The sequence below is a fragment of the Egretta garzetta genome, unplaced genomic scaffold (genome assembly GCF_000687185.1).
Source record: "Egretta garzetta isolate BGI_Z169 unplaced genomic scaffold, ASM68718v1 scaffold125, whole genome shotgun sequence".
Taxonomy (NCBI): Eukaryota; Metazoa; Chordata; class Aves; order Pelecaniformes; family Ardeidae; genus Egretta; species Egretta garzetta.
This window is the reverse complement of record NW_009259877.1, coordinates 111,277-124,951: the sequence shown is the minus strand read 5'-3', so window position 1 is coordinate 124,951 and position 13,675 is coordinate 111,277. Positions and strand designations below refer to the sequence as shown.

The window sequence follows — 13,675 nt, the reverse complement described above, 5'->3', positions numbered from 1 at the left end:
ATATTTGAAACTGCTATTAAAATAGTGAAAAGACACTTAGAGCACGAGAATTCTCTTTGGGGCAGTAATCTCAAGTAGAAGTGTAACTCAACCAACTGTGCAGGTGTACTGCATAGTAAAATACTTTGATTAACTGAGCTCAACCGTCATGTGGATGAGAGAGAGTTCGATTGATACGGTTTGTTTGGGCTTCTAGAAATCTAAAAGCAAAATTCCTTAGGGCTCTTAAGGACACTACGCAGCCCAAAGGATAAGTACAAATGTCATTGCATTCATACAATAACATTGCATGTTATGACAGAACATAAGCATAAACGTTTATTTTCTTAGTAGAGAGGGTGTTACCACTGAAGTTCAACAGGGAGAGGTGTTAGAACCCATGCTTTCAACGTAGAATTTTAGAGGAGGAGCAAATAGTGAAGTGACAAGTCTTCCAAATTGTGTTAGATTATGCAGGGTAATAAAGACCAGGGACGTGTGTGAGGAATTCCAGGAAGACCATGGAAGCTGAGTGTTAAAAGGCACGTGCAATTCAGTGTAGAACAACACAGAGTGTTGGACATGGGGAAAAGTGGGGGACATGGGGAAAAATCTTACCTCCTGAAAAAGAAATGATGGGTTCTATGTTGGTGATCATCGCTTTGGAGGAAGACCTTGAGGCTTCATTGACCGTTCTATGAAAACTCAGTGCTCAGTAGCTTGCAAAAGACAAAAAAAAATATTAGAAATCGTTAGAAAAGGAACAAACAAACAGACAGTGTGAGTTCCTCACTGTATAAATCCTACATGTGCCAGCACCTTGAATGTCATGTTGAGTTCTGGTCTGCTCATTTCAAAAAAGTATAGCATAGAGATTAAAATGGTTTACAGGAAAAAAGCTTATCACAGGTATGGAGAAGCATCCTTATGAGGAACGACCACATGGGCTTGGAGTCTTCCATCTGAAAATGTGGTCTGTAACAGGCAACCACTGTTCACTCTCTCTTCTAAAAGAAGTGTGTAAAATGAATGGCTAAAAAGATGCAGTCCTTATGAATAGTATGGAGATTATTACAGACTCAGTATAAATACAGTACCGCCCATCAGAAAATAAATTAAAACAGTCTAAGTCAAGCTGCTGTGATTAAAAACAAAATCCCTGGAAGTATTTCTGGACTAGTATCTTCTGCAAAGGCCCTTAAATCATCCTTAGTATAGGAGAAATGTAAGGTGGGCAAATGTGGCTGTTGGGCAGTTTTAGAAAGGATGCTGTGCATAGTCCAGTGAGTGTGATTTTTATATTGAAAAAGTGTTTGACATTGTAAAAAATACAGATTTAAATATGTGATGGTAAAATTTGGAAGAGTTAGTGCAGTTTTTCTAGACATTCATTTAATTTATTCATAGAGCATTTATTAAATGCTTTGAAGAATTCAACAACCGTGTGAATTAATTTAATCTTGATTTTCAAAAGCTTTTGGCAAGGTTCATGCCAAAAGATTTTAAAGTGGCTAGCTTGTCTTGAGATAAGAGAAAGATCTCTCGTAGATTAGTAGCTGATTAGGAGACAGAAAACAACATTTAGGAATTATTTGTCAGCTTTGGGATGGAGCAAAGGGACTCTGGATCCCATAGGCATATATTCAGTACATTTATAAAAAATAGATACAGAAAAAAGGGTGAACAGTGAGATGATGCATTTTGCACAAATATGTTTAGAATAGTCAAATTAATTTGACTATTGATAACCAAGGGATTTGAGCATCTGACATGCAAGGAGAAGCTGAGAGAGCTGGGGCTGTTCAGCCTGGAGAGGAGAAGGCTCAGTGGGACCTTCTCCATGTGTATAAATACCTGAGGGGGACAAGAAAGAAGATGGAGCCCAGGTCTCCTCAGTGGTGCCTGTGACAGGACAAGAGGCAACGGGCGCAAACCAAAAAGCAGGACATTCCATTTAAGCATAAGAAAACCCTTTTTTTTTTTTACATTGAGAGTGGCCAAACAGTCTTCTCAGAGAGATTGTAGGGTCTCCATCCTTGGAGATACTCAAAACCTGACCAGACATGGTCCTGGGCGACCAGCTGTAGCAGGGTGTGGGACTGGATGGTCTCCAGAGGTGTCTTCCAGCCTCAGCCATCCTGTGAAATCTTAACTACCATGAAGAACATAGAAGAATCTCACAATGGTGAATGGCTGGCTTATGAAGGGATGGATAAATACTGAGTGTCATTAAATGCAAATACTGCATGTGAGGAAAAAACCCCCACCTATATATTTGCAAGAATGGGATCTAAATTTACTACTACTACTCAAAATAAAAATAAAAAATTGTGATTTACTGTTGAAAGCTCTCTGCAGAACATCTCAAATATTCAATGGCACTCAAAAAGACAAATAAAATCTTATTACTTAGAAGGAAAGAAGATGAAAACAGCACGGGAAGTGTCTTTCTTCCTTTGTAGAAATCATTGATTCATCCTGTTGTGGATACTCAAAAGGAGTCTGGTAAAACTGGAAAAAATGAGAGAGGGATGGTGAGGAGGATGGGAAGGCTCTGTGCTAATGAACAAAGGTTCTTCCACTTGCAAACAGCTGACTGAGGTGTGATGTCATGCGATTATGAATGGTATAGAGAAAGCGAATGAGAAGTGGTTATTCTCCGTCTTATTGTACACAAAGTAGACAACATCCAACAACAACAACAACAACAAAACCCAAAACCAGCACTGAAGCACAACCTTTTTAATGTAATTAAGCGTGTCACTAAATCACAGAGCTTGTTGTCCCAGAACCCTTTGCTGGCCAAGTGCTTGAACGAATTGAAAGTGCAAGTAGATGAAGTAGTGGAGGTGGGTTTGTTGAGAGGCTGGGTGTGACCTTGGATTCACTTCTTGCTACTGGGAGGGTGTATCAGAAAACATGACTCCTAGGCTTAATGCTGTCACTTATACTTCTTCCTTAAGCACTTGCTATGGGTTTTTTTTTGGAAACTGGGCACTTCTCTTGATGTTTGATAAACAGGATCATTCTTAACTCGTTGGAACAGCTGGGTTGCTGAAACCTAGGGCAAGAATGGTGATTTGTTTTCTCTCTGCAAACCGACATCTTCCTCCTTACTCAGTTTTGCTTCTTTTCTCAAAGGAACAGTTACAACGATATTTTTGCCTTTCGTGTCAAGTAGGCGTGTATTTAATTGTGCCTGCTGCATAATGAACTGAAGGACAAAGGATGTGTGAGGCCTCCAGACGTAAGGAAACTTTGTATCACTTTCTCTATGTTTTTTAATACCAGGTCATGTCCTTATACCTGGCTCTATTGAATAACAAATTCATGACTTGGATGTTTTATGGGTGAGACCCAAGATCTATATTCCTTTTCCCTAAACAACATTTTTTTTTAATTGAAGATGTTATCAATTTCTTTAAAAAACACTCATATTGTACTGAGTTTGAATTTCTCATCCTCCGAGCTTTCTGGAGGAAGTCATTCCTCTCTCTTAAGCACACGCTATTTGTTGTGCAGTGCCATGCACACTCACGAAATCTTAATCCTTGTAACACCAGCTGATAGGACATTGTTTTCCTCTTGAGGCTTTGTGTGCCCTTGCAAGCCCTGTCTTCAGGCTGGCACTCCAATGAAATCAGTTCCCCTTCAACCATAATGAGGATTAATCTACTCTGAGGAGGCAACTTAATTCAAATTTCCACTTGGTGGAATTTTATATTCTGTTGCACAGAGGCACCTAACCATCACCCTCTGCAACTCCTTAATCAGGTGGTATACGTTTATACAGAATTTATTACCATACCACCAAGCTTCTCCTGGTAATACACATGCGCATTAGAGTTCATAGGCACCACTTCCAAACTGGGGTTACTTGAAGCGATCGGGGAGGAGTGAGGAGGGCCACGGGGCAGGCTGCGAACCCTGGAGAGTTGTTCATCGTTTCAGGGATTAACTGATACATAATTATGGCTGAATAAGACAAGGGATGAGCGTTTATCTCAGGTAGACAGGTTCCCCAGGCACTGGTGAATGAGGGGGTCGCACTTGCCAGAGGCCGGGGTGCGTGGGGAGGGCTGGGAGGCGAAGCGCCGGCACGGCTGCCCTGCCCCCGTTGGTGCATGGGGTGGCTCTTGGGCTACAGGCTGGAGGGGTCAGATGCATCTCTGGACCACCACATCCTGGGTGGTTTGCATTTTCTCTGTATTCCTGTCAAAAAGTTGTTATTTGTGTTCTCTTGCTGAAAGCCGGGAAATTCTCCCCCGCTAACCTTGGTAAGTGAGGGCTTTTCCAATTTGTGGTTTATTCTCTCCAGGCAACCTTAAGCTTTACAGGCTGTGTTGTTGTTCATACACTATTTTAAATTTCTTTATAATGCCCTGCAGTATGTTGCCTTGAAACGTCAAGATTGCAAATGCCTATGTTTGCAAAACACCAATTGGGAAAGATCTTGCTTTTTTATCAGGATCAGTTTTGTACATAAATCATGAGCACAAGTAGCAATTATTCTTTTGGAGAGATTTTCACGTTCAAAGAAATTAAAAATATTGTATAAAGAATACCTATAGACGTATCAGGACCTCTTAACTAGCGATAGTGTAAATGTTTCTGAGCTGTGCTGGGTTTCTATGGGCTGTGTTTTTGCCATCCTTATTCAGGCTCTGTGACAATTCTATTGAAATCCTTGAAATAACTTCCAGATTTAGGTTCTACCTAAGGGATTATGATGACAGAGCCTGACCTTTAGGCTAAGATTCAAAGCCTGTTGCTGCTGATAAGAATTTTTCTATGTGCTTCTGTGATGGCTTTAGATCAACGTGCTTTGACTTGTGGCGTTTGTGTAGATGAATGTTGAAGAGAGTCAATTTTTTTGACTGAAAGTTGTATTTAAATCTATTTTCCATCTTTTTTTTTGCTTTTTCAACGTGAGTGTCAGTATTGTACTAAGAATTAGAATTTTTCATGCCATTAAAATGACATTTTATACAGGTGCATCCATTCAGACTTGAATTTATTTTTATGTTATTAGTTTTATTTTCAGAATTGATTGTAGCCAGTGTTGTTATTGAATCAGTCTCACTGGAATTTTTCACAATTCTGTGGGGACTAAGTAGGAGAAAAACATCAGATAGGCCACCGAACAGCTTGCATAAATAGTTCCTGAGACAACTATATCTATTTTGAGTTCCCAACAGACACTTTAAATTAGTATGAAAAGCAAGATTATTATGGGTTTGGGTACTTTGATGATCTAAGCTCTCAAGACATTGAATCCCTTTTTCTCAAAGCTTTTGTTCAGATTCCCTCACTGCATAAAATGCATGGTCTGTCTTCTCTTTCTTACCCTTCCTTTCCAAACCACTTGAATCCAGAGTAGGCAGATCTTACACTACAGGTGCTATAGCGCTTAAAATGGATAAATTCTGGCAGAGATAAATTCTGGCATGTCGAATGTATGAAAATTATGGTGAATCACTGGCAAAAGGTCCAGCCAGAGGATTCTCCTGCGTATCACAGTTTTTTAAATGAATCACTACAAATGTGCTTCTGAGGATCTAAACCAGCTGATGATGGTAAGAATTTGACCTTCATATACTAAGCTGTCCCCCTCATTTGTTTCGAGCGTTGTACTCCTGTTCAGTACATTTGAAGGTTGTGCCCTTTAGTGACCCATCTTCATCAGCAGGATACAAATTATTTTAGATTTTTCCCAAACTAAAGCTGGTTGTGTTAGCGTAGTGACCTAAAAAAGTATTTTTTGGATTTTGAATAATTAATGTAGCACTTAAACGGAGGTTGTTCTTTTTCATGCCTACCACTCACTTTGCTTAGAGGCTTCCAGAAGGATGCGCTAGGAGAGCTGCAGTGCCACAGTGCAACGTCCCTTTGCTCTCCCACCCATCCTCAGCAAGGGGATGCTGATCTCCATAAGCTAACTCAGAAGTGTAGATTACTCTCCCAGCCTTACGGTATCTTTCTGGTGTATGTGTCTTCGAACTTTTTGTAAGGATTTTGGTAATTTGTTCAGTGTCTTGATTCTTTCTTACAGGATTTTCTTTGAAAGAAGTGTTTCAAAAGCCTCTATTACAAGTAGCAGCTTTCACTGAGGCTATTTCAATTTTGCAATACTCCAGCCTCCAGAATCTGGTTTTCAAACTCTCTGTTGAATCAGGCTGGAAACAGACATTTGAAGTGACTGTTTAGCAAAATAATTATTTTTTTTCCCAGTGGTCTAGAGTGAAAAATATGCAAATATGAATAAAATGAGTTCATTTGGAAGGCACTGAGCTTTAATGAATAACCATTTATATAACAGCAAAATAAAGCAAATTAAAATTTGTTGTGAACACAAGCTCTTTTAAAAGAACAAATTAAGTGAACATACTGAGAGTTAAATCAAGACACTGGAGGCTTTAATAAGCCTGTTCTCTGCGTGAGGAGTCTGAATGAAAGAGGAATCAAATAAGACCTTCACAAAATTGGCACCAAAGTATTTTTGGTTCTAGCCTAACTCTATATCTGGTGCAATAACACACTGAGTTTGAAATCTTACTTTAGCACATCACTTGAGGTGAAACAGTGAGGAAAATTGATCCCTTGCCCATAACCCCTGTGCACAGATTTCCCCAGAAATGGCAATTTCACTGGAGGGTTTATTTGTTGTCGCTGCCTCTGTGTCTACAAATTAGCATCAAGCTGAATGTTTCTGTTCTGTACAAGGCTGGATGGTTTTAAAGGGGAAAAAAAAACACGCAACAGCAAGAAGAAAATACTGCAAATGTCTGCTTCATATTTTTTTTCTTTTCTTTCTTTCTTGGGTCAGTCTGAGCAATATAATTCCATAGTTAATGGAATTTATAGAGAACAGTTATAGACCAGTATGACTCCAGGTTTTATGTGAGAATTATTTTCTCTCCTGTATCTGCAATGCTAAATGTCTTTATTTTGGCTGCATTTATGCAAATACTGAGTCTTCTTGCATATCATGAAAACAAAGATGTGTTGCAAATCATTGTTTTTTACTGCAGAAGCACAGCAAAAACTCTGTCCTCAAAAGTGCATTAGCCTGCCTCCTCAAAGTGGTCAGGTTGTCCCCAAAATCTCCATTCGGTGCTCTGACCCTTCAGCTGGTGCAACCTGTAGATAACACGTGATCTATCTCAGAGGTCTTACTCCCACTTTTTGAACACATTCCTTGTGAGATCAAATGAATCCAGTTTAATAGCACTGTAAAGCATGTTCTAACATCTTAAAGTAAATACGAGCACTTACCGACTAATGTGAGCAGGAGGTTGAACCAGATGACCTCCTGAGGTGCCTTCCAACTTATTCTGTGACACTGTGATTCTTCCCTTGTCTTTGATAGAGCTGATTCACTATTAATTTAAAAAAAAAAAAAAAAAGAGAGAGAGAGAAAAAAAAGTGGAAAACCTGAAACTTCTGCTGCATAGCTAACAAGTGAGTGAGAGGACAGGACACTTGTAGAGGGTCACAAGATAAAGCCTGGATAGAAACCAAAGCAGAGGAAAAGAAGGCAGCAACTTCATTAAGTTCGTAAGAGATATCACTATTTATATTCTGTTTCGATAATAAACAATAGGTATATTGATGTGTCATGCTATGGAAAGTGTTTGTGGATGGATAAATGGAATGTTAAACTTCATTTAAAAATTTTAACTTGTTGCAAGTGCAATATTTTGCTTGTGCTTGTGTTTTTTCCTTTCATACAAGTTATTGTAAAAAACCACGCCAAACACAGATGTCAGACAATTATTAACTGTCCACCTAACCTGAATGGCACAAAAGGCATTTATATGATGCTTAATGACATTTTATGTTAGCGCTTGTAAAACTTTCCCTGAGCATTTGGGTCAGGGTAGCAGGGCCTTTCCTCCAACTGTGGAAGTCTTCGTTTTGGAAAAAGAGCGAGGGGAGGTCAGCTCTAACCTGTAGCAAAGCTTTTGTAGAATCCGGATGCAATGTAATTCACTTGGCTGACAGATTCACATCTCAGTTCTGCTGGTCCAGCCAGCGGATAGTCCTGTCTTGCATGAATAGATGAGATGATAAACAAGCAGAACTCGTGTGAACAGCAGTGCATTTGTACAGCCCTCTTCGAAACCCCCTGCTGCCTGACAGCATTGAATCGCCTAAAACTTCATACTGTTTTTACACTGTGGTTAGCCCTTCATAGTGGCATGCTTATATTCACCATCCTTTGAGTCGGTTGCATTGCTAATTTTCCTTTTTCTGCGTTGTAACAGCTGGAAACAGCGAGAGTGAGGGCCAAGAAGTGGTGAGAAAAATACAAGAAGAAACTTTGGCTGGAAAAGGTACTGTACTATGTCCTTTTCTTTAAGGAACTCTCTATTCCTGTTGTTTGGTTGGCATCTTCTTTTATCTAAGGTCCCCTTGTATATTCTTAAACTTTTTTAGTTTGGGGAAACTAATTCTTAAAGTACATTTGACACAGGGGAAAACTGAGTAGGATGGGTTTTTAAAATGCTTTCAGTTTTGTTTGACCTCTTTACTGTGTGTCATAGCAAAAGGGCTGGCCGCAAGTTACAGTCTGCCTGCGCGTGTGTATGGGCACATTGGTGGGCAGAAAATCAGAATACTAGTCATTTCTACTAAGGGGAGGATGACAGCAGGTAAGAGTGGGTGGGTGTGTTCTTTTTCATTGCTGGCCTTGCCTCTCATGGTGTGTATAGTCCCATAAAGAAGGTGATTTTTTTAAAAGAGGTTTCTAAGAGAACAGGGCTGCCCAATTGTGTTATTTGACGTGTAGCGAGAGCTTATAATCCTTCACAAAATAAAACTGTGTTCTTAAAGATAAGTGGATCTTTAATATCAAGCCAAAATTCCTATGTTTTTGAGGTTCTTCTGGTTTCATTGTTTGATGTGATGAGCAGTCGTGCTGGGGGAGGCATAAGGAGAGCATAGCTTGATAACTATGAGAAAAGGCGTATTGCGCACTATCATCTGCTGTGTGATTATAATTTGCAATTTATGACGGAGGTTAGTGCATCTAATATTTCCATCTCTTGGATTCACTGGGTGTAGTTCCTAGTAGTGTATGATGATTCACTGCTGCCACTTTGATGTATCATTTCTTGGCAAAATAATAGGGCAGTGCTGGTACTCCACCCTATTTAGGATCTTCATGGCTTCTGCTGAGATCTGATTCTGTTTTTGTGCCTCTAATAATTACTGTTATGATGATCAAAATACGTTAATTATTGTGTTAAAAAAACCTTTCATTAAGATTTATCTTTTGACTTAAATAAATGTGCACCCATCATAGCCTCAGGATACATGTATGCTAGTTAAAAGCATCATAAATTAAGGCATAGTCAGAAGGATCATGAAAGGAAAAAGGTAATTATCACATCGTTTAAATCTTTTGCTGGAAGTTTCTGTACAGAGACCAAAACCATTTGGAATTAATTATATCACGTGACCTGCGTAACACTGCATAAACCAGGTTCTGCCTTATTTTCTCACATGTGTGATCACAGACTTTTCTAGCACCCCAGTCTTTCTTGATTTTTCTGAACTAAGCTTTAGCTTTCACTTATAAACTTTCAGTTATAAAGATACAGCTGTCTGTCTGAGAAAGCTGAAATTGTATCTGAAGTTGTTCCTCATTGTAATTATAATGACTGAGGCTTTAGTAATCTCAGGTCCTGATAGATTTGGCCTAAAACCAAACTGGCAGAGTATCACCTTTTCAGAATTTCTCACTGATGTAAGGATATATTGGGGGGTTGGACTAGATGACCTCTAGGGGTCCCTTCCAACCCAAAACATTCTATGATTCTGTGATTCTATTTCTATTTGCAAATGCATTATCCTGTACAAAGGGCTTGTGCAAGTCTGTGCTGCAGTCCTGCGCTACTGCTTATCGATGAAATCGCATTTTGCTTTGTAATGGGATGTGTGCGCAGATACTGTGAATAGGAGTAAGCTGTGCAAATGTATCAGCTTTTCAAAAGCTATTTAGCCTTTTTTTTTTAACATTTTCTGTGGTCTATATGAAAACACTGCTTACAGAAACTGTTCCCATCTGGAATATTGGACTCCTGAAGGAGAACTGCTCAAACCAGTATTGCTGGGCAGCCAGCGTTATCCAGGATTGGGACAATATAGTTGTCCTTCTCTTACCATGGACAAACTGTACAAGGAAGTGCCATTGGTTTGCTATCCAGATCTCAGATCTCTAATAGCAAGGAAAATCTTCTTGCTGATTAGCAGGTTAGACAGAAAAAGGGAGCAAGAGACCTTGTCCTCTCCTTGTTGCCTGGCTGAGCCATACATAGTACAAACGTCCCCGGAGACAGCTCTGGGAAAAGGCCAGGCTTGTTGGATGCATGCAATTACAGTGTTTTTAAGGCGATAGCATCCTTCTTTGTCTTGGCCCACTGTCTGTCTGGGGCTCTGTCTGCTATCTAAGGGTAGCAGTTTTGCTTGACATAATTTACATTTCCTTCAGGGATAAGTGAGATTCAAAGCATGTGCATAATGGTTCCTGTGAAGCAGCTGATGAGCAATAACGTGTTAACAGTTTCAATGGAGGATAAAGGATAATAATAAAAAGGCTATGCACACAGGTGACGCTTTTTTGCAGCAGCACAGCAAGACATGAAGAAAAGGCTGATAATATTTCCAAATACAGGGAGGCAGGAAGCCTGGTTTCCCATGCTGGAGGCATTCAGAACAGAGCCAATGCCAAAAGATGGTGGAGTATTGGAGAGGTAGGCGGTTGCGGCCATTCCCCTGCAAGGCAGCAATGCTAAAGGACACAGAAAATCTAAGTGATGTGTCACATCGACCTCTTCCTACCACCCATCCTCTCCCATGGTGCCGCACCAGAAACCTCCTTGGTTCCAGGCTAAGTGCCCTCCCCAGTTTTGGGCCTCTGTGCTGAGTTACCTATGGCTAAGTGTAAAGAGTGAGGAAGGAGGTGGGCAGCTGAGTGGGAGAGAATAAGGTACAGGCCCTTGGGGCTTGATAGACCCGATTCATTTGACCATCAGAACCTCCTCCATGATAAAGCAATCAAAGCCCTCAGATATCCAGAACAGACCAGAAGTGCTGCATTGTCATTAAAATTATCACATGGGCACTATTTCCAAAAGACCAAGGGCAACAGATTGCTACGCTCTGAATCATAAAGCTGGGAGAAGCCAGAATGATGTGGGCATTTATCTTGCTTCCATTTGTTAAATTGAGAACTTGTGTTGTTAATAGTAGCAATTATATGGCTGGGAAAATTGTTGATGGCTAGGGATTGCCACGGAGATATTCTAATTGTGTAAGTCTCTGTAATTTACGCACAGGGTGTGTCCGTGTCAGCGCGTTCAGTCGTTAGATCAGGAGCGCGCTTTCCAGGCAACGCTCAACTGCTGCCCGCTTGCTGGGCACGGGCTTGCATCAAGGGGGGCACCGCGGGTCTCCCAACCTGGATCCTCTTTGGGTAGAACTGGCCTGAGAGGCGAGCGGCAGCAGTAACACAGAGCGTCACTGCACGGGAGCAAACTTAGAGCTTGTCCAACTAGAGAGTCCCAGCGACCTGTAGAAGTGCCTCTGTCAGGTCCCCAGCGCAAAATGAACTCTAGGGATTGACTTCTATTGATCCAAACCACTTGTTAATGTAGCCGTAGCCGTAGTTACCGGGCCTGAACAAACTGCATTGAGTTATGGAACTGGGAAGTTTCTGTGCTAACCTCAGCTTTCAATGATACTAGAAAAAAATCCTTCCATGTACCTAATAGACTGCGTCTCCTGACTCAGTTACCCTCAGTTTACATCTCTGCAAATGAAAGCTGGTTTTAGCCTGATGATTACAAACATACAAATGTTGGAAACTAATATATAAACATGAATGAAAGCTTCATTCATTCCAGCATAGGTTCATGAATGCCAATGGAATCAGCAATTAGCAAAAGTTTATGCATAAATATCACTTAGCACAGTACTAAGGAAAGGCTCTCACAACTGCCGTGTAGGAGCTGGAGTGGCAACAACACTCAAAGGAGAGAAAAATTAAAAGTTAGTGAAAAAACAGGGTGTAAAAGTCATATTAAGCGCAGACCTCTTCAAAAGGAGAAGCCTGTGTTTAATCTCACCCAACATTTTTGCGGCAATTCAAATAAAACCACAATTATAAAACTACGCCCTAAATTTGTGTCATTTGCAGTCTGACCCACATCAAGACAGCGTGGGCCAAGCAGTAGGAGGAATGATACCGCCTTAAAAACACTGCGGTTCGCGTGCATTCAACAAGCCAAGCCTGGCTTTTTCCCAGAGCTTTCTCTCGGGATGTCTGTACTATATATGGCTCGGCCAGGGAATAAGGAGATGACAAGGTCTCTTGCTCCCTTTTGCAGTATAACCTGCTAATGAGCAAGGAGATTTTTCTTGCTATCAGAGATCTGAGATCGAAGAGTTTACCCGAAAGAAGCAGGGCTAATCTAGCCAATAGGTACCAAGCCTAACTGCAGAATAACTCATGGGTGGTTACTCCACTGACGCTTGCTCTATGTCAGGTACCAATTTTAACAAAAGAGTCCACATTTTTCCGCTCTGTACCAGACTGTTTGTCATTGGCTTTCCCCGCAGGCTCGAGAAAGCCAGCTGCAGAGAGTTCCTAACTTCCCAAACTTTTGGATTTGTTTTTGCCCAAGAGTCAGCGGTGGTGTTGCCACCACATGGGCCAGAGTTGTGTAAGGCAGTTCAGCAAAGACTGATGCCTTGTTAAAACATGCAAAAATATCACCCAGGACTCTTTTTTTGACATGGTATGTCAAAGATGTTGTTATGGAAGTGATCATCCAACCGATCAAAAACAGTAGAAAATATTTGTGGTTGAGCCGTATTTTCTAGAAGTGTGAATAAGCATATGTGAGTTTATGCTTGCTTGTGCCAGATTTGCTTTTCATGGTGTAGTTTTGAGGTGTAAAAGCGTAACATCCTGAGCTTGTGGCAAGACCTGACGTGGCTACTTTGTCCCTTCTACCACATCCTGCCATTGGCATATCCTTTCTCTACCACTGCTGATGCTGAAAGACCTGTAGGATTGCTGTAAAGAGTTTCCTAGCAATTACAGTGCAGTTTCCATCTATGTGGTTTTTTTTTTTTTCATACTGGTGTATTATCTCCAGTACTTAGCTTTGGCAGGTCAAGGACTGCCCTCAGTTAGAGCTGCACAACTGAATGCCAGGCTCACGAAGACAGGGTGGTGGTATGAGTGAGGGGTAAAGAAGTCTTGATCTGACGGTACACCAACTTTGCCGGACCCTGCGTGGAACTGCGGAGCTCTTCTGCTTTGTCACTTGATGACAAAGGTGGTATAAGAACCTTGCCTAAACATTAAGATTTCTTTTCTTTCTGTAGCCTCATCTATGGTTATATGAAGTATATTCAAGCCCTATGAAAATATTTGAATCTTGAAAAACATTGGATATGATAAACTTAATCTAAGTCTGTAAGAACTGGATCCTTCACATGCTCCAGGTATGGAAGATCCCTTTCTAGAGTCCAAGAAAGTACTGCAGGGGCTAATACAGTTTCTCTGTGGTCATAGCACTTACCCCGTAAAGTTGGTGACTTGTTGCTCCGTATTAAGCAGGGGAGATTTTAATTCACAAAAAGGTATCTTCAGAGCCCTCTGATAAAATCATTTAGGTGAATA

At 40.7% G+C, this 13,675-nt stretch overlaps 1 protein-coding gene across 1 annotated transcript in view; it reads left to right on the top strand.

Moving 5' to 3' along the window:
- DHRSX (dehydrogenase/reductase X-linked) overlaps positions 1 to 13,675 on the top strand; it is a gene marked incomplete at both ends in the record, with an annotated part of 103,466 nt that overhangs the window by 4,887 nt on the left and 84,904 nt on the right. The window contains one exon of the mRNA XM_009640127.2: positions 8,247 to 8,315. Coding sequence (XP_009638422.2) covers positions 8,247 to 8,315 — 69 coding nt within the window. The remainder of the gene's footprint in view (positions 1 to 8,246; positions 8,316 to 13,675) is intronic.